This window comes from Lepidochelys kempii, chromosome 14 (genome assembly GCF_965140265.1).
Source record: "Lepidochelys kempii isolate rLepKem1 chromosome 14, rLepKem1.hap2, whole genome shotgun sequence".
Classification (NCBI taxonomy): domain Eukaryota; kingdom Metazoa; phylum Chordata; order Testudines; family Cheloniidae; genus Lepidochelys; species Lepidochelys kempii.
The window spans coordinates 3,486,720-3,511,595 of record NC_133269.1 but is presented as its reverse complement, the minus strand read 5'-3'; the positions used below and the strand labels follow the sequence as shown (position 1 = coordinate 3,511,595).

General features: G+C 58.0%; 1 protein-coding gene across 1 annotated transcript in view; it reads left to right on the top strand.

The window, feature by feature from the left end:
• TTYH2 (tweety family member 2) overlaps window positions 1-24,570 on the top strand; it is a 47,165-nt gene extending 22,595 nt beyond the window's left edge. The window contains exons 2-14 of the mRNA XM_073310655.1: window positions 1,239-1,411; window positions 6,571-6,682; window positions 10,736-10,956; window positions 12,352-12,447; window positions 12,929-13,001; window positions 13,787-13,856; window positions 14,374-14,429; window positions 14,947-15,039; window positions 15,596-15,688; window positions 15,839-15,981; window positions 16,633-16,818; window positions 17,861-17,939; window positions 22,069-24,570. Of these exons, the coding sequence (XP_073166756.1) occupies window positions 1,239-1,411; window positions 6,571-6,682; window positions 10,736-10,956; window positions 12,352-12,447; window positions 12,929-13,001; window positions 13,787-13,856; window positions 14,374-14,429; window positions 14,947-15,039; window positions 15,596-15,688; window positions 15,839-15,981; window positions 16,633-16,818; window positions 17,861-17,939; window positions 22,069-22,149 (1,476 nt within the window). The 3' untranslated portion in view covers window positions 22,150-24,570. The remainder of the gene's footprint in view (window positions 1-1,238; window positions 1,412-6,570; window positions 6,683-10,735; window positions 10,957-12,351; window positions 12,448-12,928; window positions 13,002-13,786; window positions 13,857-14,373; window positions 14,430-14,946; window positions 15,040-15,595; window positions 15,689-15,838; window positions 15,982-16,632; window positions 16,819-17,860; window positions 17,940-22,068) is intronic.
• Window positions 24,571-24,876: the final 306 nt, after the last annotated feature.

Sequence of the window (24,876 nt, the reverse complement as noted above, 5' to 3'; positions counted from 1 at the left end):
TACCATTTGAATGCTGGTGGAGGGTAAATGTGAAGAGCGGGGTGGGGTGGGGGTGATGGGTGCCAGTCGGCAGGGCTGTGTGAGACAGGTGTCTGCGTGTTGGTGTCTCGGGGAGGAGTGCACCCACAGAAATCTCCCTGAGGATCCACAGCTGTAACCCTGGTTGGGGTGAGAGGGGGCAGCAGCAGGATGCTTGTGAACTGTGCACCAAGTGAATTCCCCGAGGCAAACAGCCCGACACCCAGCACATCCCATCCAGCAACAGCTAAGGGACAGGCATATTTGCTGACCGGTAGCAAATGTTTTAAATACAGCTGAGGCGGAGGCCCCGGCTGGCTCAGTGCAGTGGGATTAGAGGCCTTTCACGTCTAGGCTACTCGGCTGGGTCTGGCCCAGTTGGCAGGGACTGAGAGCTGCTCCCATCTGTCTGCCGTGCTCGGCGCAGCTCCCCTCGCGGGTTCCCTGTCACATCGGCTCTGATGGGCCATGGATTGAACCTGATGTCGCTCCCTGGACCCGAGGCTGCTCCAGGGCGAGGCGCGCTAGCAGGGTGAATGGTTTGCCGGCAGCTTGCATGGTGGCTGCCTGGGCTGGCTTTGCTCCATGGATGGAGAGGGCTTTGGTCTCCAGCGCTTGCGTCATGCACACACCTGCTCCCGTCTCTCAGCCAGAGTACCCCCTTGGGGAGGGCAAGCTCCCCTCATCAGCCAGGATTGCGCAGTCTAGAGATGCCCACCGGCTGGGGGAGGTCTCACTTAAGGGGCTGGATCAAGAGCACCTTTCTACAGCACCTTCTCTACAGCCTGTTAGGCTGGGGCAGCTCTGGCCAGAGACGTCCCTGCTCCGACCGCCTTGCTGCCGTGTTAGGATCTGACGGGGCGCTTGTCTGGGCTGTGTGTGAACAGGCACCTTCTCCGGGCTGGGCACGCCTGGACCAGAAGTGGCTCGCTGTGGGCTGGGAGATGCTTTGTGCTTTGGAGCTCTGGGGCCAGGGGCATGTTTCATCAAATGCTGCTTTTTGCAGCAGTGGGAGGGGGCTGCGGATTTTCCCAGTGCTGCATTTGAGCTGGTCGGCGCTGGAGCCCAGCGGATGGTGGTGAGCAGCCCCCTGCCACATCGGCCCTTTCTAGGGAGCCTGCAAACCAAGGGCCTTGGGCGCCTTAGCTTTGCCCTCGCGCCCCGAACCATGGTGCTGTGCAGCCTTCATGCACTGACTCTGGTGTCTCTCCCTTGCCTAGTCCCTGCTGTTCCTGGGCCTGGTGGCTGCCGTCTGCCTCGGCCTCAACCTGCTCTTCCTCACCATCTACCTGATCTGCCTGTGCGGCTGCAAACGAGGCGAGGAGTCGGAGACCAAGCGGCCCAACTCCTGCTGCGTCACCTGGACGGCTGTCGTGGCTGGCCTCGTCTGCTGGTGAGTATCCCGCAGGGTGGGCCTAGGGCCCGTGTGGCTGCTGCCTTCGCAGCCCAGCTGACAGGGCTGGGGGAGACCTCGCAGCCGCTGGCCACAGGAAGCATGGCCCAGTGGTCAGGCTAGAACTCCTGGGTTCTATTCCGGACTCTGTTACTGACTTGCTGTGTGCCCTTGGGTAGTCCCCCATTTCTGGGTCCCCATCTGTTGAGTGGAGGCAAACACCACTTCCCGGGGGATTACGGCTGAAGGGCAGGGGACCAGACGAAGCGGACAGCTGCCGGGCAGAGGTTCCTGGCCATTCTGAGAATCACTTGGTGGGAAGAAGCTTCCAGTGGGTCACCTGGTGAAAAAGACGCTCGTCCCTGAGCGCTTTGCGAGCAGTTGATATTCGCAACCCCCTGCGCGCCCGGATGCCAGGGTGACGGATGGAACACGGGCTGTCTTGCAGCTGGGGAGGCGACTGCCCAGAGAGGGGAAGGAGCATGCCTGTGAGAGCCAGGGGCGGGGGCTCTGCTTCCATCTCCCCAGCCCAGCTGCCTTCAGAGAGGTTCTCAGGGCCGCTAGTCCCAAGCCTGAGTCGCTGCGGGTGGAGGAAGAGGCAGGCGGCTTTTGCTTCCCTGTTGTCCCTGTTGCGTGCTCAGGATCCTCCTCTTCTCCCCGCTGAGCTGCCTCCTGACCCAGGCTTCATCTCGCGCCAGTCGCTGGATTTGTGGGCCAGCTGTGCACGTGAATCGCTTTGATTAGATCCAGCTCTCAGAGGCTTAAATACTGATTGCTCCTCTCTGGGCATAGGCTCCTCTGCCCGGGGCTGGAGCCCGAGGCTGCATCTTTGCCCTGGCAACCTCTCCCCTCCCTGCTGTAACTGGTGGCTCTGGGCCCCATGTGCATTTGGCCTCCTGGAAGTGCCGGCTAATCCCGGGGGAGGGGAGGGGTAGCAGTGGGGGTAGTGGTGAGTTGGGGTCACTAATCCTAGTCCTGGAGCAGATGGCAGCCTGCAGCCGGACACAGCTGGCAGCCTTTGGTCACATGAGGCTCACGGTTAATTACAGATGGAGGCTGGGTCAATTGGCGGGGGGTGGGGGCAGGGAGTGGGCCCCGGAGGGGTCCCAGGTGGCTTGGAGAGGCTCTGCTGTCCTGCTGGGGGCAGTGCCACTCTGGGATGCTGGCAGAGAGCATCCCTCTGACTGGCATGGCCTGGCGCTCTCGGCCTCTCCTTGGCACTGCAGGCCTGAGGGGCCAGGAGTGGCCTGACTAATGGAAACCGTACTCTGAGGCCAGGGCAGCAGTGGGTGACTGGGGGACTCTAAGGGAGTTAGTGGCTCATCTGGTTCTGGGTCCCATGTCTGTGTCTAACCTCTCTGGGGCAGGGTGAGGCCCAGGAGCTCCCCCAGCCACTGCCCGGCCTGTGTGGCGCAGGCTCAGGTCTGCAGTGATAAGCCTGCCGGGCACTTCTGCTTGAATCTGGTGCTTGGCCCCGTTGCCGGTGGGCGGGCAGCTGATGTCCGTCTCCTGCTGCCTGGTAGTTGCATGTCCTCATCAGAGGCGTTTTTAAGCTCTGTCCTGGTTTCAGAAACATTTAACAAAATTTGCCAGCAGCCCAGACTGTCCGATACAAAATCCTGACCGTTCATCGGCCCGTCCTCACCCTGCCACGCAGGTTGTGTCCTGGGGTTATGGGCTGCTCTGTTGTTCTCTACTTTGCATTGCCAGGAATCCCCTTCTCAGCCCATCCAGGCAGGGCTCCTGCCCCAGGCGGTGGGGGCTCTTGATTGCTTCGGCGTGATCCGCTCCCCATGGGAAAGGAATAAAGAGATTGTTCTTCCCTTGCTTTAGACCAGACAGAGGTTTCAGTGTATGGCAATACACACTCTCTAAAGAGGAAGCAAATGCCGCTGATTAGTTCAGCGTGCCCTTCCCGTGACTGCCGGCTCCCCCCACTCCCCGGGCCCATTCCACCACCGCTCCATGTGACTTCCAGGGACGGGGCTCTGATCGCCAGCTGCTTGGAGAGGAATCCGTGTTTCCTCTTCTCCCGTGACAAGCAAATGCTGCCCAGCAGCCTCGCTCCCCTGGGGCTTTCCAAGAGGCTCGCAAGCGCCACACGAAGCAGCTGTGCACGGGACATGAGTGCGCGTCTGGGCTCTGGCGTTGTTGTTTGGCTCCTCCACAGCTGCTGAGCCCGTGTGCCCAGTCCCCTGCCGTTCTGCTGTCGGGCTCCCCCGCAGCTGTGCCACTGGGCCCCAGTCCCCTACCATGGCAGCGCTGGGCCTCTGCCGAGCACAGAATACCAGCTGCGCCAAAGCCGCGATGCCAGGTGCCCGCTAAGGACCAGGGCAGGACTCGGACTTATTTCACCAGTGAGCGAAGGCAGGATTTGAACCCAGCTCCCAGGGGCGCGTTAACCCTCCGTCGCCCCGGGGAAACGAAAGGCTGGGAACATGGGGAGAAGGGTGGTGCTGTCGGAGCACTCCCTTTGCTAGGGTGCTGGCACCCTGCGGTGCCCGGAGAGTCTCGTAGGTGGCGGTTGTGAGCTGCTCCCTCCTTGTGCGTTAGAAGTGCCGGGGCGGCTGGCGCTGCTCTGGGCTGGGGGGTCCCGTGAAGTGCTGTGGCTTGGGGAGGAGACCGAGCTGGGGCTTTATAGCCCTTCAGAGGCGCCAAACCCACATGGATGTCTAAGTGGAACCTCTTTGGAGCAGAACGCAGCCATTAACAGGCTAATGGGGAGAGCTGGCTGCTGTCCATCATGTTCATTGACTGCTGCACCCGGAAGTGGGGGAGCAGCGAGCGCCTGCTCTTCGGGAGCCGTGCCAAGCATGCACTGCTCCTTCCTTCCAGGGACCCCCGGGCTCTCGGTCCCAGCAGCCGAGCTGGAGCCAACCCTACGCACAGAGGGCGCAGGAGCTGCCAGGCGTGGTGTTATCGGGGGCTCCGTCCTTGGTGCGCGTGCTCCCCAGCTGGGAGCTGCATCAGGACTTCACCTGGCTGCGGGGTTCACCCCATGTGGCAGGCCGTGCCCCTGCAAGACAGGTCCGTATGCCACAATACCTCCCTGCACTCCCTCTGGGGGGCCCTCAGAACCCTGCAACGTCCCAGCAGAAACTCCCTTCACCTCTCTGGGGCGGGCAAGGCGGCGGACCTGGGGCTAGAACCCAGCTCTCTGGCTGCCCGGTGCTATGAGACATCCCTGCCTGCCCTCGCAGGACCCTGGGGGAGGCACGATGGATCTGTTAGGGGCAGGGAGAAGTGTGCCAATGATCCAGTTGAGCACCTGGGGCACGAGCAAAGCCCGTAGAACCCTTTGTCATCCCGGCTCGGCTCAGCAGTTCACACTTAGCCCCCCAGATATCCCAGCTGGAGCAAACACCAAATGCCCCTGCTCTCCGTCAGGATGTGGAGGGGACGCTGCTGGGGGTACCTGTGGGGCATGCAGCAGCGCTGACGAGCTAGGGCCTGTGGCATGGCTCCTGGGCTCTGCACTGGGTCCCTGAGGCCAGCTGGCTCGCAGGGCCAAGGAGGGGCGAGCAGGAGACCCAGCTTTCACTCCTTGTTCCCTCCTGGGGACTAACCAAGGAGCAGGTTTAATCGGAGGCAGTGTTTCTTTTCTGACAGATTCTCTTAATCTGCTTTGCCAGGCTTTGCAGCCTAAATCTCGCGGCATTGGCTGGGGCTGGCTTCAGATCCAGCCTGTGTGTCTGGCTGTGAGCTTCGCTAAGCCCCAGCATGAGCAGAGAATCTCCTCTCACCCACAGCCAGCCTCGTGCCCCAGCGGGGCACCTCTGCCTTCCCTGGGACCCAAATCGGGGCTGTTGGCGCTTCTGCCTTTAAGCACCTGGATGCTCGTGCTGAGCCCGGTCTTGGGTATTTCTGTGGCTGCTGTCACTGCAGTGTCTGAGCACCTCCAATGAATTTATCCTCACAACACCCCAGTGCAGCGGGGCTGGGCTGGTACAAACAGGAAACTGAGGCACGGAGACCGAGTGAGTCACCCAAAGTCACACAGCAGGGAATTGAACCCAGGTCTCCCAGGTTCTAGGCTAGTGCCCGAACTACTGGGCCAGGGTGTGCAGGGCCGCGCTGGCAGTTCTGCAGGTGCCCGGTGTCTCATACCCTGCTTCTGCCCGGCCTGTGGCCTGAATGGGGCCCTCTCACTTTGTACAGCTGAGCAAGAGATGTCCTGGTGGCTGTGGAAGGGCGTGAGAGAGGCAGGGGAAGGGGACGAGATCCCTGGCTGGGCTGCAGGCGCCAGGCAGCTCCAGGCTGCACTAAAAGCTATTGATGGCTTTGTATCGAGGATTGAGTTTGTTTCAAGCCTGGACCCCCTCCAGCTCTCCCTCACTTTTCCATTCTTGTAAATGACACACACACACACACCCCGCCCCCGGAGTCCCAGCTGTGGGGCAAAGGGGAGCTCGGGGGGGAGGGGATCTCAGCCAGGGCCTGCCCAGGTCTGCAGTGGGGGGTGCTCCAGCAGCGTGTACGGGCAGCACCCTCCCTTTGCAGAGCAGGTACGGCCTGACCAGAGACAGGGCGAACCTTCCCTCCCCCATCTCAGCGGCTTCTAGGGCCGAGGGCGATTCAGTCCTGATGCCTCTGAACCACCATCCCCCCGCCGCGCTGCCATGGGTGGGCAGGGAGAAGTGATGGTAGAGCTGCTTGGGAGGAGCATCCCTGTACCTAGCCTCGCCGCGTCCCCTTAACGAGCCCTGAACCACCTTCCTCCTGGTGACTCCCTGTACTGGAGGAGGGCGTTGGCTGGTTACAGCCCCATGGCACCCTCAGAGACACCACTGCCCTGGCGAGTGGTTGGGGGATTACCATGTCCAGGACTGTGCAAGGCCCTGGGGTGAGAGGAGTTCGGGAGCTTTGTTCCAGTTCCTAGGGGGCTGGTGTTGCTGTCACAGCTGGCGTTAGCTGCCCATGTCGGAGGCCCAGGACTGGCTGCTCCCCCCAGGAGGCCTGTCCAGCTGGGGTGAGCCACATCTCGTGCACGCACTAAACTCAGTGCTCAGAGGGCTGCCTTTCATTTGCCTTCGTCTGGCCAGAGCCAGTGGCCCGGGGCTACAGCAGTGCCAGGCCAGCAGTGGGTAATGTGCCCCTGGCACCTGGAGCCAGCTGTGCCGTTTCCCCCTCCTCTAATCTGTGTTTTCTCTCCTCCATAGTGCTGCAGTTGGCATCGGCTTCTATGGGAACAGCGAGACCAACGATGGGGTGTACCAGCTGATCTATGCCATCGACAACGCCAACCACACCCTCTCCGGGATTGACACACTGGTAAGGGCCTGCTGGGGGTCAGCTGCACAGGTGCATTGTGGGGTATTCCGCCCACATCCGAAGCATCTGCCATTGGCCGTTCTCCCTGGCAAGGCGCTGGAGCTGGTGGGTGAGTCGTTGTGGCCTCGGGAGAGCCCAGGACTGCCCCTTGTGGGGCGAGATGCTTCTTCCGAGTTCCGGGAGGGTGGGTGGCAGATACGTGGAGCTTTGGCAGGACGCCAGGCATGAGTCTCTAATGTAGAAGAAACCATCGCCGGCTCTCAGTCCCCGGCCCTCGGTCTGTCACAGAGCTGGTGGGTATCCTTAACCAAGGCACAGAGCAGGAAAGTGATTTGAGCTGGGCCATGCAACTGAGCCAAAAACAGAACCCAGGAGTCCTGGCTTCCAGCTCCCCCTTCCCTCCAACTCAAACTAGTGAACTGTGCCCGCTCCTTGTTCTCGCCGCTGCATTACTTTACAAGCTGACGCGCTGGCTTTCTCCTGCCTGTGCTTGGCCTGGCCTTGCTGCATTCACCTTGCCTGCTGGAGTGCTGGCCTCCCGGGATACAATAGACCAAGGAAATTGGGCCAGAAGCTGTTGGCCTTCCTGGGAAAGGGCTGTTTTTCCATCCTCACTCCTCTTGTAAGCTGCTCGGGTGATATAACCAGTGGGTCTCTTGGACGGGCCTTGTCTTAAAGAGACAGCTGTGTTCCTCCAGAGATTACGGAGATCAGCTGGCATCTCCGCTGCGGGGGCTGCGCTGGCAGCTCCCTCCTGCATCTGCTAAGCTGGCTGGGAATTAAACCTCTGAAAAACCAGGGGTTTATCCCAGCGAGACGGACTAGGCCAAGGCTGCGCTGCCTGGCGTTGGACACGTCCAGCCTCGGTGCTGCCTTCTGGAGAGCCACTAGCGCCAGGCGTGGCAGAGTGGGTAACTCAGAGAATTCTCATCATCCCCTGTCCGGCGCCCTGGGGGGTTCCTTGGGGCCTGTCTTGCATCCCCGTCTCTCCTCCCTCTGCACCTGGGTGATCTCATCTGCAAACCCCAGTTCAGCTGCCATCTCTGTGCTGATGACGCACAGATCTGCCTCTGCTCCAGCCTGTCTCCTGGCCAAACGAAGATCTAGCCCTGTCTCTCTGACCGCTCCCCAGGGGTGTTTGGCCACCCACTCGAGCTCAGCATGGCTCTTCATCATCTTCTCCCCACTACCTCCTGTGTCGATTGATCCTGCCTGTCACTCAGGCCCGCATCTGGGTGTCCTCTTCACCTTAGATCCCTCGCCGGCGGCTCCCATCCAGCCTGTGTCTAAATCTCGCCAGTTCTCCCTGCCTGATGTCCCTGAGCTGCGGCCTTGCCTTTCCTGTCCATCCACACAGCAAAACCTCTCACTCGGGTGCTCGCCAGCTTGCATCTCGATCACTGCACCGTCCTCTCTGCCCTTGGCAAATGGTATCTTGGCTCAGTTCCGAATGCTGCTGCCACGATCCTTTTCCTAGCCTGGCGCTTGGTCCGGGGCACCCCTCTCTGTGCATCCCTCCACCGGCCTCCTCTTCTCCGGCACATCACATGGAACTACTTGTCTCCACGTTCAAAGCCCTTCCCTGCCTATCTCCGCCCTCCCTCTCAGTCACTATCAGCCCCTGAGCCCAACCTCCAGTGCCCCTTTGTGCTTTCTCCCACACGGCCCCTGGTGCTTCAGAGGAGCTCCCTGGGACCATCCACAAAACTCCCTCTTCATCCTCCTTCCCCGCCCCCCTCGGAAGGCCCCCCCACTCTGAGGCCAGCGGGAAAACTGGGCAATGGATCCACAGCTGGTGAGCTGGGCACACTGTGCATCACGCCGGCCAGCACTGGCTCCCTGTGCTCCCCGCTGATGTGTCTGGATCCACCTGTTGTCTCTTGTCTCGTACTCAGTCCCCGCCCCAGACAGCTTTCGCTCCGTCTCTTGGGATCTGTTTGTGCAGCTCCTGGCGCGACGGCCGTATCTGTAATTGTCTGTCCTGATGCCCAGAGAGGCCGGGAAGGGTCTGCACATCTGCCCGGCAGAGTCACCACTCATGAGGAGCACAGCAGTGGGGATCGTGGGGCGTCAGTAGAGCTGGGGGGTGAAGAAGACAGGAGAGACCAGCAGGAGGCAGGGTGAAGGAGCAGGGCCAGGACTGGAGTGACAGGAGCTGCTGGCTAGGGCTGCGAGGCGTTGGCCAAACAGTTTGGCTCAGCTGCAGCGCCGCTGACGGCCAAGTCAGCGTGTTGGCACAATCTCGTTCCCACGGTAATGTACCTGGGGGCCACGGGGCTCTCGGGAACATGGCTGGGAATCCCCTAGGGTCTCTCATGCCTGCCTCCCCCCCATGCATATTCTGCCATCCTTATCCCCAGCAGTGGGGCAAAGGGCACAGTGCCCCTCTGTGCCAGCCCCTGTTGGATTGCACCTGTGGAGATTCTTGTTGGCAGGCTCTGGACCATTGGCCATGGAACTGGGAGGGGGGAGGGCAGCCTGCCTGCCAGGTGGCATGCCCTGCCCCGGCTGCTGCAGAGCAGTATGGTACTTACCTTCCCTGCAGGCTGTCGGGACTGGCCTTGGGCCCAGGAGGGCCGAGCTCGGTGCCCGAGGTGGTGGCTGCTGTTTCTTTGCTTAGCAGGCCTGGGCCCCCTTAGCTGGGGCACCTGGACTGCCTTGGGCAGCGGCAGCGCGGGGCTGATTGCAGGGCACCAGCCAGATAAAGCAAGAAATAACCGGGCATTAGTGCCCCCTCTGGTGTCTGTCTCCCCTTTGTGGGGTGAGCCGAGACAGGGATGCAGGACTCCTGGGTTCTGTGCCTCGCATCTTCCCCGACACACCATGTGACCTGCACGAGTGGCCTAAGCCAAAGCTCCCAAGTGTTCTCAGCCCCTGAGCGGGTTGGGTTTGCCGAGGGTCCAACTCGGGGAGCCGGGGCTGGAATCAGCAGGAGCTCTGGAAACCAGGCCCAGGGCATTGCAGGTTGGGCAGAGGCACCCAAAATCAGGGGCTGCTTCTGTTAACTGGGCACAACAGCCCTGGAGAGGCCGTGGATGCATGAACACAAGCACTCGGCAGTGCCCTGGGCAGTGATGCCATCCCGTCTTGTCTCCCTCTGTTTGGGGGAGCACCGGGTCCCGGAGCGCCTGGCACAGCTGCAAAGAGTCACAGCCTTTGGTCCTGCCTCCTTGTGCTGGGCCTGGTGTCCGGGGAGCACAGAACGGCGCCTTTGTGCAGGCCTCGTGGAGACGGGAGCCAGCCCTGCTGGGGCGGCCTGCTTCTTTCAGAGCCGGAAGCAGCGGTGCAGTCAGCTGAGTGACGTAGCTAGGTCAGGCCCCAGCTGCAGAACCGCTCCACTGTGGCACCATGTCACTAGATCTCCAGCTGGGAGGTTTCCCTGCAGAGGGGGCTGTGCCCTACAGGGTGAATCCCCCCAAGGCACAGCTGCTCCGCCCCCAGGAGCTGGTGTGGCATCTGCCCTGGCTTGGGGGAGCCCCATGACGCGACCAGCCAGGCCTTTCTTCTCCTGCCCACGCCAAGCTGTCTGTAAAATCTCCCTCCGTCATGGTGACCTGGGCACGGCAGTTTTGCCACTGGGGCGACTCGACCTGCCCTGGGTTGGGTTGGTCAGCGTGGGGGAAATGTTTGTATGAGGAGCCCCTTTGTTCCCAGGGTGCACGGAGCTGCACGAGCACTCACCTAGCACTGGGGAGCGCAGAGCTCCAGCCCTGCTGGCCGCCCCCCTGCCCCCGGGCCGCACTGATCCATCGGCTGCTCCTTGGGGAGGCCTTTACAGAGCTAGTGCAGGGGCTGGATTTAAACCTACAAATGCTCCCGCTTTGGGGGGTGAAGGGGGGCCTACAAATAGCCCCAGCAGGGGCCCCTGAAGTGCCATTGGCTGGAAACAAGGGTCCCCCTGCCCTTTATAGAGACCTGGCTGAGTCGCTCGCTAGCATGGGGCAGCCCCTAGTGCTGCCAGGCTGGTGCTGTTGGCAGCCCTGCCCCCACTCCCTGCACATACGGGCTGTTTCCATGGCAGGCTCACTGTTCCTGCTCCTCTCCCTGGGGCAGGTCTCGGGCACCACGGTGCAGATGAAGGTGGGGCTGGAGCAGCACCTGGCTCGGCTGAACGAGATCTTTGCCATGCGGGGCGACTACGTGCAGACCCTGAAGTTCCTGCAGCAAATGGCTGGCAACATCATCCGGCAGCTCTCAGGGCTGCCGGTCTGGCAGGACGTGAGCGTTGACCTGACTGCTGTGGCCGGCCAGGTGGGCTACGTGGAGTATTACAGGTGAGCGGGGGGGGGATCGGGGTCTGCACTGCGCTGCCTGGGCCAGGCCAGGCACTGTGGGGCTGGGTAGGAGAGGAGCCCAGGGCCGTGCCAGGGTAAAGTCCTGTCCAATGCCCTGGCTGGTTGCTGCAGTGATGACGCTGCTGAATTGGGGGCTCTGCCGACTGGATTTCACCGTCCTGTTGCGAACACATTGGGGAAGGAGACTGGGGGGGCGTATTGGGGGGGAGGGGCAGGAGCTCCCGAGCCATCCCAGCTGTGAAATGGAGCAGATCCCAGAGCCGTGAGTGCAGCTCTCTGCAGCGTGCGCCCCGTGGCGCTGGAGTCGAGGAATTTAATTGACTCCTTTGGCTGTGGCAGTGATTCTAATGAGCGGAAACAAGCTGATTTTTCCCTCCCCTGCAGGGTTAACGAGCCAGAATGAAACCAGAGCGCCCGTTGGGCTCCGGCGCCTCGGGGGAGAGCGAGCCAGAGACACAGCGTGCTCCCCACGCGCCCGCCCTCCCGCTAACTCCCCACAGACCCAGCCTGCAGCACCGCGTCTGCCCCATGAGGGCTGCTGCAACCGTATCTGCCAGCCCCACTTTGGGGGGGCTCAGAGGAGGCGTTGCCTTGTGTCGGGAACTGGCTACGCCCAGGGGCTGTAATTGGCGTGTGTGCACCACGCCCCATGGAGCTCAGCCCCGTCCCTGCCCAGTGCACTTGGGTCGTATTCAGCGATGTAGCGTCTGACCCAGGGAACAGAGAGTTTAGGCTGAACCTCGAGGGGGAGGTGCCTCTGCTCTGAGCTAGTCTGCCCCCCCCCAAGGGAGAGCAGAGGAAACCCCATCCCCTGGGGGTCGAACGTAGGGCTGACCTGGCCTGCTTCTGGGGTGCTGGACTTGATGGGACCAAATGCGCCTCTATCCCCACCCACGTGGGCAGCCCGTACACCCGTCCTGCCCGAGCCAGCGCCGTCCCATCCGCCTCTGCGCAGGGCGGGCGTTGTGCATTGGAGGGCCCTGGGGAAGCCCTCGCTCGGAAACCAGCCATGATGGCAGAGGCGTGAAGGGTGCGGCAGGCACAACAGAAGAGCCGCCGGGTCAGGGCCGCGGGTGCACGTCTGCTGCCATCGAGGGGAGAGGCTGAGATCCAGCTGGGCAGCCAGAGACCACGGGGCTCCCGCCGTCCCCAACCTGAGCGTCTGAACGGCCAGACTGGGTCAGGCCAGGGTCCATCTCACCCCATCTCCTGGCTTCCCTGCGGAGATGCGATGCCGCAGGCTCCCATCTGTGGCTGCAGCTCGTGTGCCGGCCTCTCCAGGGGAGTGCGGCTGGCTCTGGGGTAGACGGCCCTCCAGGGGCGTGGCTGGCTGCAGGACTCTGACAGCCTTTCCCCTTCCTCCCCTGGGCCCAGGTGGCTCTCCTACCTCCTGCTCTTCATCCTGGACTTGATCATCTGCCTCATCGCCTGCTTGGGGCTGGCCAAGCGTTCCAGGTGCCTCCTCACCATGTGAGTACCCACCTCTGCCCCCCTGTCTGGCGGGGGGTGGGCACTGCCCGTGCAGCCCTACTCTCCTGCGCTGCACCGAGGTTGCTGCTATCTTTGGGAGGGGAGAGGGGGACCTTCCCTTCCCCAGGCCTGGAACTGGCCCTGCACCTGCCTCCCTTGGGTTGGCCCAGGGGCCCTGACGCACCTGCGGGATGGACGGTGCTGCAGCACCGAGAGCCCCACTCTGCCCAGGGGTCAGCGCTCCCTTCCTCCCCCCCCCCCCCCCCGCCACCGCTCCTTAGTTGCTCACGTAAGCATGCAAGGCTCCTGTGCGGCTTGGTGCAGTGGGGAATCTCCCAAGCTCATTGGTGAGTCAGTGGCAGAGTCCCAGACCATGTTCTATCCAGTCGACACCACAGCCCCTGCCCTCGCAGGGTCCCCTGGCCTGGGCAGTGGGAGATCTCGGGTCCCCGTAACTTAGTTGTCTCCCTTTCTCATGTAGGATGTTGTGCTGCGGGCTGGTGACGCTCATCCTCAGCTGGGCCTCCCTGGCTGTGGACACCTCTGCGGCTGTGGTGAGTGAGAAGGAACAGAGCGGCGGGCTGGCTGGCTGCTGAAGTCCGGCTGTCTGTCTGTCCACACAGTGTGTGCTGCAAAGTGGGTGTGAGCAGGAGTAGTTCAAGGCCTGGATCCCATTAGGACATCAAGCAGCTGCTCGGTGCTTGTAGCCCACTCCCAGGGGAGGCGAGCAGCTCCTGCTAATAGCTGGGCCCTGTGCGCCAGGCACTGACGGGCATGCAGCCGCCAAATCCCCGTCTCTCTCCTGTGCTTCAAGCAGGTGCGGCAAGGAGGCGCAGGGATGTGGTGTCTGTTGCCTTGGTTCCCCCCTCCCCCCCCCCCCCGGGAACCGGCCCCCTGCTCGGGGCCGGAGGGTCTCATCCTGCAGTGCTTGGGACTAAATGCAAGATCCCGAGGGTGGTCGTGGCAGAAAGGGGCACTCCCCCCCTCACGCAGGGCATGGGGCCCTGTGTGCACAAGCTGGCTGCGCCGTGCGGGAGGGGCCGCCCAAGGCGGTGCCGGAGCACGTGTGCAAAGTGGTTCAGAGAGGCCTTAGGAATGGGCTGGTGTCCGCTGTGCGGGGCACGGGGAGCCCTGCTTAGGGACAGAAGCAGTAAAATGGGTCCTCCACCACCTATTAAAATGGGCCCAGTTTTGTGTGTGGTGGAGCTGATGGGGCGCGGGCAGCTCCTAGCTACGTGCTCCTCCCCTCCCCCCCCTCAGCTGTTGTTTTGCCCCCTGGCCTGGGTTCTTTCCGAGAGACCGGGCCGTGCTGTCAATGTGTGTTCTCTGCTTCTTGCAGGGCACCAGTGACTTCTGCGTCGCCCCGGACAAGTTCATCATGAACCTAACTCGGGGCGATCTCCGTGCAGGTGACGGAATTGCCTTTCTTGTGCGTAGCGCTTCGGCACGGGCCCAGTGTGCCTGGCGTGGTGTGGCTTTGGTGACTGCGGGGACGCCAGTGGGTGGACGAGTGGGGTAAGAGGCGGGGCCGTGTAACTTGCAGGGCTCGCCTCAGCCCTGATGCAAGCAGAGGCAGCTCTGTCCAGGCACGCCCCCACCTGGAGTGGAACTGAAACCCACGGGCACATTGCAGCATGACCTGGCCCAGTGCCGCCCATGGCAGACAGCCACCAGCAGAGCAGCCCGTCCCCGTCTCGTCCAGGCCGCTCGGGAGAGGCGACTGGTTCTCTTGGCAAAGGCTCCTGTGCAGAGACGCTGCTTTCCCTGTTCCGGGGCCGCGGAGCCTGGGACCCTGTTGGTGCTGGGGTGGGTTGTTGCGTCTGGGAGGGCTGGAGGGATCTCTCTGGCTTGGGTGAGAGGCACCCACAAGGGGCAAGCTGCATGTCACCCTGGTTTCCGACATCTCCCCTTGTGCTTGCGTTGCAGAAGTGGTTCACTATTACCTGTACTGCAGCCAGAACCTGAGCAACCCCTTCCAGCAGGTACGGAGACCCCCGTCCCCTCCTGCAGCGCGGCCTAGTGCCTTCTCACCAGAGGCCAGCGCTGGAAAGCCCATGCCTGGGTGTTCCCCCTTGCAGTGCTTGCGGGGGGGTGGGAGGAGAGGGGCTGACTCTGCCTACGATGGGGGACCAGAGTGGAGAAGGGGTTGGTGCGGAGCACAGTGTCTCCTTTGGGTGTTGGGGCAGGAATGCGGCTCCCGATACCCTGTATCCCAGTGCTCCATGCATTGCCAGCACCAACCACAGCCACAAGACACGTCCACATAGGCACCTTGGGGTGGAAAAATCAAGGCATCAAGCTCTCTTCCCGGGCTTGTGCTGGGCCTGGGATCTGCATTACAGGTGTAGCTGGCACTAGCTGGATTTGACTCCCCAGGGTTACAATGCCCAGCTTGCACTTTGGGTCTTGACAAGGCTGGGGCGGGGGCGTTCCTCTTCCTGCCCTCCTGCGGGTGGCATGGACAACTCCCTAAGCTAGGTCTTGTTTTCTGCCATGCAGGCCCTGACCATCTACCAGCGCTCGCTCACCACCATGCAGATTCAGATCCAGGGCCTGCTGCAGTTTGCGGTACCCCTCTTCCCCACGGCCGAGGTAAGGCGGGGCCAGCGCTGGGCACTCAGATCCGGGGCAGTAGTGCCTCACTGGGGAGGAGAGGCTGCTCCTGCTTTCTCATACCTGGAACTGAAACCCATGCCATGCCACCCGCCTTCTGTGCCCAGTGTTGAGCCTGCAGCGTGCCTGGCTGCCCTCTCCCCAGCCGCTCTGCAGGACGGGCATGGCTCCTCCTGGGCTGAGAGCTCGGGGGGAGGGGGGGAAGGACGGACGGACGAGGGAGGTGTTCTAGCCCCACCCGAAATCCTGCAGCCCAGGCCAGAACAATTCAGAGGTGTCTGGAACACACAAGACGTTGGGGGTGAAAGTTCAGCTGTGGCTGGGGCAGGGTGGTTATCTCCCAAAGCTCCATACAGACCACATCCCCAGCTGCCACGTTTAGGGGAGACGCAGGGCTCCCCCAGGCCGAGGTGCGGCGGGCACCTGCCCCTGCCTCCCCCGCCACCCACCACACCCCCCAACCTGTGCTGCCAGCTCTTCCAGCTGCCCCGCTGGCCTCAGTGCCTCTGCCTTGCCCCTCCTCTCTCGGCCGCAGAAAGACCTGCTCGGAATCCAGCAGCTGCTGAACTCCTCCGAGACCAGCCTGCACCAGCTGACGGCCATGCTGGACTGCCGGGGCCTGCACAAGGTGGGTGGGGCATCTCTGCCAGGGCATCAGGGGAGGGGGTGCTTTCCCTCCCGGGACGTGGCTCACCCTGGGGCTGGCACTGTGCTGCCTGCCAGCCCAGCGGGAGCACGGGGGGAAGGAGCAAGACTGCGTGGTCTGTCCCCACTGCAGGATTACCTGGATGGGCTGATGGGCATCTGCTACGATGGGGTGGAGGGCTTGCTCTATCTGGCATTGTTCTCCCTGCTGGCCGCCACGTCCTTCTCCACGCTCATCTGTGCCATGCCGCGGGCCTGGAAGCACTTCGCTGACAGGTGAGTCCAATCCTGGGATCGCGCCGCTGGTGCTCGCTCAAGGCGGACGGTGGGAGTCGTTGAGCTCCCCACCAGTCTGGGGAGCCGGGCTGTAATGCTGCATGCGGCTGGCCGGGCACCACCCGGGAGTATGCAACCCACAGAGGGTGGGTGATCTGGCTCAGTGCCATGGATGGCCACCTGCCTCCTTGCCCTAGGAGCTGGCTCTCTGAGCCGCCCTTCCCTGGCACACTGGCTGCCTCTGGCCCCTCATGAATCCCGGGGAGCGTCGCTGCCATGCCCAGGGCCCAGGCAGTACCGGCTCATGTCTCCTGGCTTGTTCCTTCCTTCCAAGTGATGGCGTCCAGTTGCTGTGGGTTTGCCCTGTGCCAGCTTTCCCAGCCCTGGGGCCCTGCCTTCCCCCGGTGAAGTGTGGGGCTGGTGGGAGGAGGGCGGATTTGAGGGTCCTGTTCTCCACAGATCGGGCACAAGGCTGGGCGAACTCGCCCTGGGTTCAGACTCCACGGCTGTGCTCTCGTCGCAGCACCTGTGCTGAGACTGCCCAGAGAGAGGCCCCTTTCCCGTCCCGGGGGCTGCCCCTCTGGGCTGGGCCCTGGTCCCGGCGTTGTCAGAGGGTGACTAAAGGGCCGCAGTGCCCCTCCTTCCTTCCAGGGATCGGGATTACGACGACATTGACGAGGAAGATCCCTTCAACCCGCAGGCCCGTCGCATCGCCACCCACAACCCCCCCCGGGCACAGCTCCGCAGCTTCTGCAGTTACAGCAGCAGTCTGGGCAGCCAGACCAGCCTGCACCCACCGGCACAGACCATCTCCAATGCCCCAGTGTCTGAGTACATGTAAGGCTGCTCCGTCCTCAACACCCCATCCCCATCTCGGCCAATGGGGAACCCCGGGGCTGGGAACCCCTCCAGGGTGCTGGGGCGGCTCGCGCCAGACATTGCAGGCTTCGTGCTCTTGGACTGGCCTGCAGCTCCCTGAGCAATGGGAACTGGGCGTGGAGACGGCACACTCAGGGTCTCCAGTCCTTCCCCCGGCAGGACAGCTAGCTGCACTGGGGCTGCTGCTTGGAGGGGCTTCAGGGGCTATGGGGAGGCTTAGAGCAGATCCTTAAGGCATCAACAGACAGAAGCACCCCTTCCCCCGGGGCGGGGAATATACAGCTTTCCAGCTCAGAAGGGTGAGAGCCTTGTGCTTGGATCTGGTGTGAAGAGGCAGAAGGCTTATGGGAAAGTTTGGTGTAGCCCCCTTGCCTCTCCGCCCCTCCTTCACTGCGTCTTGCTTCATTGCTTACTTCTCCCTGGGGGAAGGCTCAGCGCTTGGGGGGGTTGTCCTGGGGCAGGGAACTGCTGCTTGGGAGGGGTGGGTTCTGTGCCCCACTTGGCTCTTGAGTCCCCATCCTCGGGAAAGTCACTTTTCCTTGTTGGCCCAGTTGTCCCCTCAGTAGAAGAGAGATAGGACTGATAGGAGGTGGGGTGTCAGTGTGTAAAGTGCTCTCTGACCATGGGGTGCACAGTGCTAGAAAACCGCAAACTATTAATACTCCCCACAACCATCCATGAGTGCTGAAGGCGTTCTCACTGTTTGTCTGATTTACAGCCCCCTGCCTCCCTCCTCCGAGTCCCAGAACCTCTGGGCCAGTCCAGTGTTTGTAGAGGGCTCTGGAGTGTCCCAGATCCCCTTTGCATGGAGGTGTGGTATCCTACTCCATGACTGACCTCTGACCCACCTGGGGGGGAATTGGCACTTCCTCCCCCTGGTGCTGCTCATGACGAGAGTCCTGGGAGATCTGGTCCATTCAGTGGACTTGTCCTTCTGGGGTGGTGCTCGGTCAACTTGTGGTCTCCATCGCTGAAGGGCTTTTACTCCATCTCCCCACAGGAACCAAGCTGCACTCTTTGGTGGAAACCCACGCTATGAAAATGTCCCGTTGATTGGAAGAGGCTCTCCTCCCCCTACGGTACGATGGGCATCTGAAGCCAAGTCATTTTTATAATAGGGCTTCTTGGCTTTCTCAGTTTTTATTATTTTAATCGTGTTGCTAAGTGATGGGGAATCCTTCCACTTCTTCCGAAACCAAAGAGGTTCGTTTGCTGAGCTAGTGACAATGGCTCGTGAACGCTTCCTCTTCCAACCCCTCTTGCTCTTGGGCATTAATGGACATACCCTGTCCTTTGAACATGGCACCTCTGGCAATGATGATCCCAAGCCAGGAATCAGCACTGTCGGAAATGTAAGGCTGTGACAGGAAGTCCCACCTTTTAGATTCTGAGGCGGAACTTTTTGATACGCCACTTGAGCAAGAGGGAGAAAATGGCTCATGAAAAAGCAGATGACTCATTACCCACAGCACTCAGCTACATCACCGATATGTCATATGGCTTCATTTTATTGTATCTTGTCATGACTTTGTGCTTGGTGCCATATTTAAAAACAAATGCATCCATATCTAACTTGTTAACAGATTTCGTCTCTCATCTGCGCTGTGGGAAAAGAGTCATGCATTCTATACATCTCAGAAGACAAACTAAAGTTTTGCTTCATTTGCTTTGGTTCTGATCTTTTTATTTATTTTTTTGTTGGTTTCTCCCAAGACGTTTTTAAAATGTATTCACTGTAACCAAAACTTCTCTGCATTTCCCTGGAGTGTTTGGCTTAATGTTCTTTAAAAACATCTTGCCTGCTAATGTTTGCTTTGTTTTTGCATCAACTATTTTGGAGCTATGTTGCCCCTCAAGAGTAAGTTTTTGGGTTTTTTTTCTTTTCTGTTTTGAGATGGTCATTTTGTTCCCCTCATAACGTCCATCATTTTAGCTGTCCTGTCTTCCATTTTGTATACATATTTTCTTTGTATGTGTTTTGCTTTCATTGGAACAGAAGTGGGAAACCATTGACAGTAGGTGCTCTGGAGCCAGACCCAAGGTTCTGTGTATCTCAACTCTAGTCCAAAGCCTGAATCCGTCTGGATTGTGTGGGGGGCTCCCAGATTCTCTCAACCCACTGGAGTTCTTCAATACACCCTCCTTGTGCTCCTAGGTCAGGGAGGGAAACTAACTAGAGCCAGAGACTGAAACAGATCAGGGGGCTGTTTGGAAAATTTCCATCAAAATGCCCTTTCCACAAAAAAGTGGGATGCTTTTTCCCCCTTCTGCTACTTCCACCTCTCTCTGCCTTAATAGTCTACTCTATTCCCGGTCTGAATGAAATACGACCAGAAGCCAGGATGAGTGTTGACCCCAGCTGGAGGAAATCTAGCTGGAAGAGGTGGTAGTAATGGCAGTAGTAGGAATTTCTATTTTTAGAAAATAACCAAGTATCTGATCCTCTTTGCCCAACCAATATTCCTCAGACCTGCTCCCCACCAGCTTCTTCTGGGAGTGAACTGCTATGCCAGGGTGATGCCCCTTGGAGTGAGCTACAGCCTCCATCGTTGGAACAGCTCAGACATGGTTGCTATTTACCTAGTGCCCTAGATGACTAGGGAGATCTGGCGCCTGCCCAGGGCGGCTTGCGATTAGCCTGCGAGAGCACTTTGTGCTAAGCAGTGTCAGTTAGGTGTAAGGGCTACCTGTTAATGGCTGAAATGCAGGCCTGTCATTCAACTCTGCCCAAAGAGGTCCCAGCCAGACCTCCAGAGCGCATGTGCCTTTCAGTGGTTGCTAGAAATCATTATGCTCCAGCCTCGATAGCATCATCATTAACTCTTCTGTGCATTGGTTGCTTTCTCCCCCTCCCCGCCCCCCTTTGAAGATGATGGGCATTGTCCATGAAATCCCATTAGACACCTCCATCTCTGGCTGTAATGCCCCCGGGCGGGTTATCTAGTAGCCCATGGCTAGGCGCTAGGCCGTTGTGGCCAGCTCATGCCTCTCCCGGCTCTTTGCCATCCTCGCACCGAACAGTCTAATTAAAATCTCTAAGGAAGGGCTTTTGAGTTCCAAAATAACAAACTCTGAATAATCTTCCCTAATGCCTTGGCTTGGTGGGGACTTTTTTCCCTCCCCTCCCCCCCTTTCAAACTAAATGGCTAGAGAGAATTTCCTTTTGCATTGTTGTTGGGATGGGAATTTCTTGAGGCTCTGTCTGCTCTAGCCTCTCCCTTCAAATCTCCCACCTGCCCCAGAGCAGCCAGCTCCCCCTGGTTCTGTGAGCACTGCTCATGTCCCATTGCAGAGTTAGCTCGGGTGAGCGACACCCAGGTTGGCCTAGCCTGGGTGTGAGCAGCCACACGGCGAGGCCCTGCCCGAGTTACCGTGTGTGTCTTTAGGACCTCTGGGCTATCGCACGGTTCTTTGTGCTGCAGTGAGCTAAGACGTTCTGATTCATTCACAGTGAATTGTGGGAGAACTTGTCTGTCCTGGGCAAATGGGGGGAATTGTGGGAAGGCACTGGAGGACTGTAAGCACTTGAATGACTTGGCCTGTGTCCATACTGCAAAGTGGACAGGTGACCAGTACAGATTTTAGTTTGTAGCCCCAGACGAGCCAGCTAGCCTGGGTTGGAAGCCCCACTGAACTTGGGGTCAGTGAATTTTGTGTGTGGATGGGAGAGGGGCAACACCTGAGTAAGAGCCTGTTAATTCTGCAGTGAAGACAGACCTAGGCTATGTCTAGGATTATTCAGAGCAGGGTTAGCTGTCCAGTGCTCCCACTGATGGAGCTGTCGGTGCTAGCCTGGTGGTGAGTGTGACGCAGGCTAGTGCTGATGCAGCTTTCTGTTACCTTTTCCCACTGCCTGTCTCATCCTATGGGAACTAGAATTGGGACCGTTAATCTCCATGTAGTAATAATTCCACAGAAGGTCAGCCGGCAAACTTGTGCCCTAAAGAGGGAGTCCTGTGAGGTGTGGCACCCGCACACGTCTCGGGTGTGTCTCTCTGTGCAGTCCTCTTCCTCCATCCTCTCCCACGGTGCCTCACGCAGTGAATGGTGCGCACGCTCTGTGCCGCTGGGCACCTCTGTGCCTTTTCCCTCTTGGGTGGGCATACTGTCCAACTGCACGTGCAGTGTGTTCTGCTCTGGGGGGGCAGCCCGGCAGGGCGACGTTCTTTGCAAGGAGGAGTCATTCCAGCTGCTGTACACCTTTGTCCTCCAGCTTGCCACTGTCCAAATCGTATTTGGTAGACATGGAAACCAAGCACTGATACGTGTTGCCATAGTCAGGGCAAAATTACTGTAATGAGTGACGGTTCCTCAATTTTTCAATCACAAAGGCTTTTGTAGTCCTCATTAAAATCCCATCACCTCGGCACAGTTAGTATGTGAATCTAAAAGGAACGTTTGGATACACTGGGGCTGCTTGGTGCTACCATAATAAAATAACAGTAGAACAAAATACTTTAAAATCAATTCCTCCTCCATTTACCATGATCTGTGAGCCACCTAAATCAGCTTCTCCTAGGCGGTCGAAATACCAAATGATGCAGGGGAATAGACCCATTGATTACTAAGGGACTGCTGGGTGGCTTAGACCTCCACACCCAGCGGCTGTTGGGTCTGTTAGGGTTTCTTATGGCTTAAAGAACTGAAGGGAAAGTGTTGGAATTTTTAATTAGGGTTTAGAATTTCCCCTGCTATATTTACAGTTCAATTTCTGAGCTAGGGCCTGAAAATCAGAAAACAAATGTGACTAATCTCATTTCGCTGTCCCAGCAGAGAAATGCTAGAATTGGTGTAAAATCAGATATTTAAGACATAAATAAAATCTCGTTTTACAGATAACACTTTAGATTTCACTTCATCCAGGGGAGGACACTTGCCCATAAATAGGATCAAATTCCTCTTAATCACAGGAACTTGACCGATAAATAAAGGACTAACTCAAAAATTAAAACGTACAGACTCCCCCAGATCCACTTGGGACTTCACTGTTGCTATTGATTTTATGTGGAAGTTGCCCAGATATTATGGTGATGGGTGGCAGAATAAAACCCTCAGATAGGTTTGCAACTGAAACCTACTCTTTTACTGACTTGGGGTCTTAAACAGACCTTTCCAAGTTCAGCAGCACAGCTTCTACTGCCGAGCGGCTCACCTGATTACGGATTGTAGGCAGAACATATTGCTTAGTTTCCCTCTTCTCCTCCACAGTACTCTCCCAGCATGCGAGCCACGTATCTTTCTGTCAACGATGAGCATACAAGACCTTACGGCAACGAATTCCCAGCCTAATGCGTGCTCTCCCTGAGCAACTTACAAGAGATGAAAACATGAACAGCGTTTCTGCAACGGAAACCAAAGGCAACTGGAAAGCGCATGAAACAAAAAGGCCTCTTGCTGGAGAAGAGAAGGGACAGGAGCCAACAGGAGAGATCTGGAGCTGGTTCTGGCTGAAGGACAAATTGCAGATCAAAAGCTGCTGGTTGCTGGAAGCCCAGAGCATGTTCCATGTGCTCTGCAGATCCCTCCTGTATCATCTGGCAGCTTTTGCTCACATTTAGTCTTCCTCTCTGAAGTGCACGTGAGACGGTGCCCACAGCCTCTGTTCTCCAAACTAACTTCCCTCATGCCCTTCGCTTGAAACATGGTTTCCCTCTCTCCATCCATCCACCCCAGCGTGGAGCAGGGATTCCAGCTGGCTTGTGATACAACAGGCTAGGTGCTGCCACCTCTCTGCCTCCCCCGCCTGGTGCCAATTTGAAGATGGAAGCAGCTTTGTGCATAGGGGTGGGTTCCTCTTTGCTTCCTATTTGCACCAACTTGGGGTTATTTTAAGTCATTGGAGGGCGTTTGGAGGGCTTCCTTTTATAACTAGTGAGGTGTGAATAACAAGACCAGTACACTGTCCAAATACACAGAACACAGGCACATCCACTGTTCAGTATCGCGCACAACCACCTTGCAAAGTGGGGAGATGCTCCTCACTCCTGCAGCAATGCAATACCAACCACTAGTGATTCCAGCTTTCTTTTGAGGGTCCCCGCAGGTGGGCTTTTCACCCTGGCGCCCTGTGACGGCATCCTCCCCACACTGTCTGTAGCACCTGTTTGGTATGTACGGTACCAGACGAACACGCACTTCCCCTCACCTGTCTTGCAGTCCCTTTGCTACTGGAATAAGCCAGGATGGTCTCAGGTATCAGAGAGTTCACAATAAGTAGAATAATTTGTCCTTGTATAATTTTTTGCTGGTATCTTCTTTCCACCAGTGGTTTTATCGACTATCCAAAGAACAGACATACACAGCACACTTTTTGCCTTTTTTAGAAGGGTTTTTTGGTTTTGCATGGTTTTTATATAAAAATCTTTTGCAGGTCTTGTAACTTTTTTTGGCACTGATTTTTGTTCCTAGGGGCTGGCTAAGAAAAAACAATTATTTTTTAGAAAATATTTTAATCCAAACCCGAGATAATTTTAAGACTCGTGTGTGAGGCTGCATCTCCTTTTCTCCTGCCACTCAGCGTGGAGGATGGCAGCCACTTTTGTCCCATTGTGTGGTGGGAAGTGGCAGCTCTGCGATTCTGTCCCCACAGCCATTGAAATGGTGTTAGCAGCAAGCGGTTGGTGGCACTTCTTTTAATTCTGAGCAGTGTGGACGTTGCTGAGCTACATAGTGCTATAGACTAAACCCAACAGAGGGTTCTCAAGGAAACTCCCCTGTTCACACTGATCAGGAAACCCTGTTAGCTACAATAGTCTTCTAAGACAGCTGTTACCAACACTATTTTCTCTCATACTGTAGACAGGACCTCAGTTACCTCCTCTCCCTTCCATAATCAAAGAAAGTACAGGTTCACCCTTTGCCATCCTCCTCCCGTCTCCTTTGGGACAGGAGAGAATACCTAGTCAGCAGTGGTGGGTGAGAACTGATTTCTGGATTCAGAGGATTAAAAGACCCAGATGGAAAGAGAGATTTTCTACCCGCTTGATCCTTCTGGGTCCATGCTCTTAGCATGGTTAAATACAGCTCTAGCACAAGCATTTTAGCTCCATTTGAAATCAGTGAGGTTGCATCTGCTTGCACCAGAACTGAATTTGAACCATGGTTCCTCCTAAATTGTGGAGCTGCACCCCTTACAAGACTACGCTCTCAAACAGGGAGAAAAGCCAGCCTGCAGCCATCTCCTCAGAACAGAGCAATTGGTCCAGGGTTTGTTCTCCCCAAGCACAAAAAAACCAGAGAAACTCAACCCTGGATCATGCCAGGTTGGTTGGATGGCATTGGCCCAGCCTGCCCTGCTGACGCTGAACTATCCTTCCACACCCATTTTTGCTCTTCTTAGCCTAACGCTGTGGTTGCGATGCTAAAACTGAACAGGCTCCTCCTTCTCCTTCTCAACTGTGCGGAGCGGCCCTCCCAGGCATGCAGACACCTCGTGGAGGTTGTATTGCCTGTGTCTTTTAAATATAACTGTACATATCACACACCATAATATTGTTTGTACGTCCATGTTACACGTGACTAGCGCTAGGGTATGGTTGAAAATCTTCATTTTTGCTTTTAATGTTTCAGTGTAACAGTACAGGTAGAAGAGCTGTTTTTAAACGCATGTGAATTAACCTCATTCTGGGCTCCTTGGAGGAACTCGGAGTCCTGCTTGATTTGTATGTACCCTCCAGGAAGGAGACAATAAAAAGTTGGACTAAACATTCATCTCCTTTTGATCCTTATGAGGACAAGATCGTATCTGCCAGTGTCTTTGTTGGCGTACATAGATGAGGACAAGATCGTATCTGCCAGTGTCTTTGTTGGCGTACATAGATGAGGCTTCAGTCCATTCCAGCCTGGTCTCCAGAGCTGGGCACACTCTTTGCAGCCAACAGTGAACTGCAGGAACAGTTTGCTGCAAATGCTGAATTGAGTATTTTATCTCCGCAGTCCAAGATGTCTTTTGATTGGGCACAGGTCACGTGATATCGCTTCCATTCCCTGACGGAATGAGTGTAATTTATAATCAGG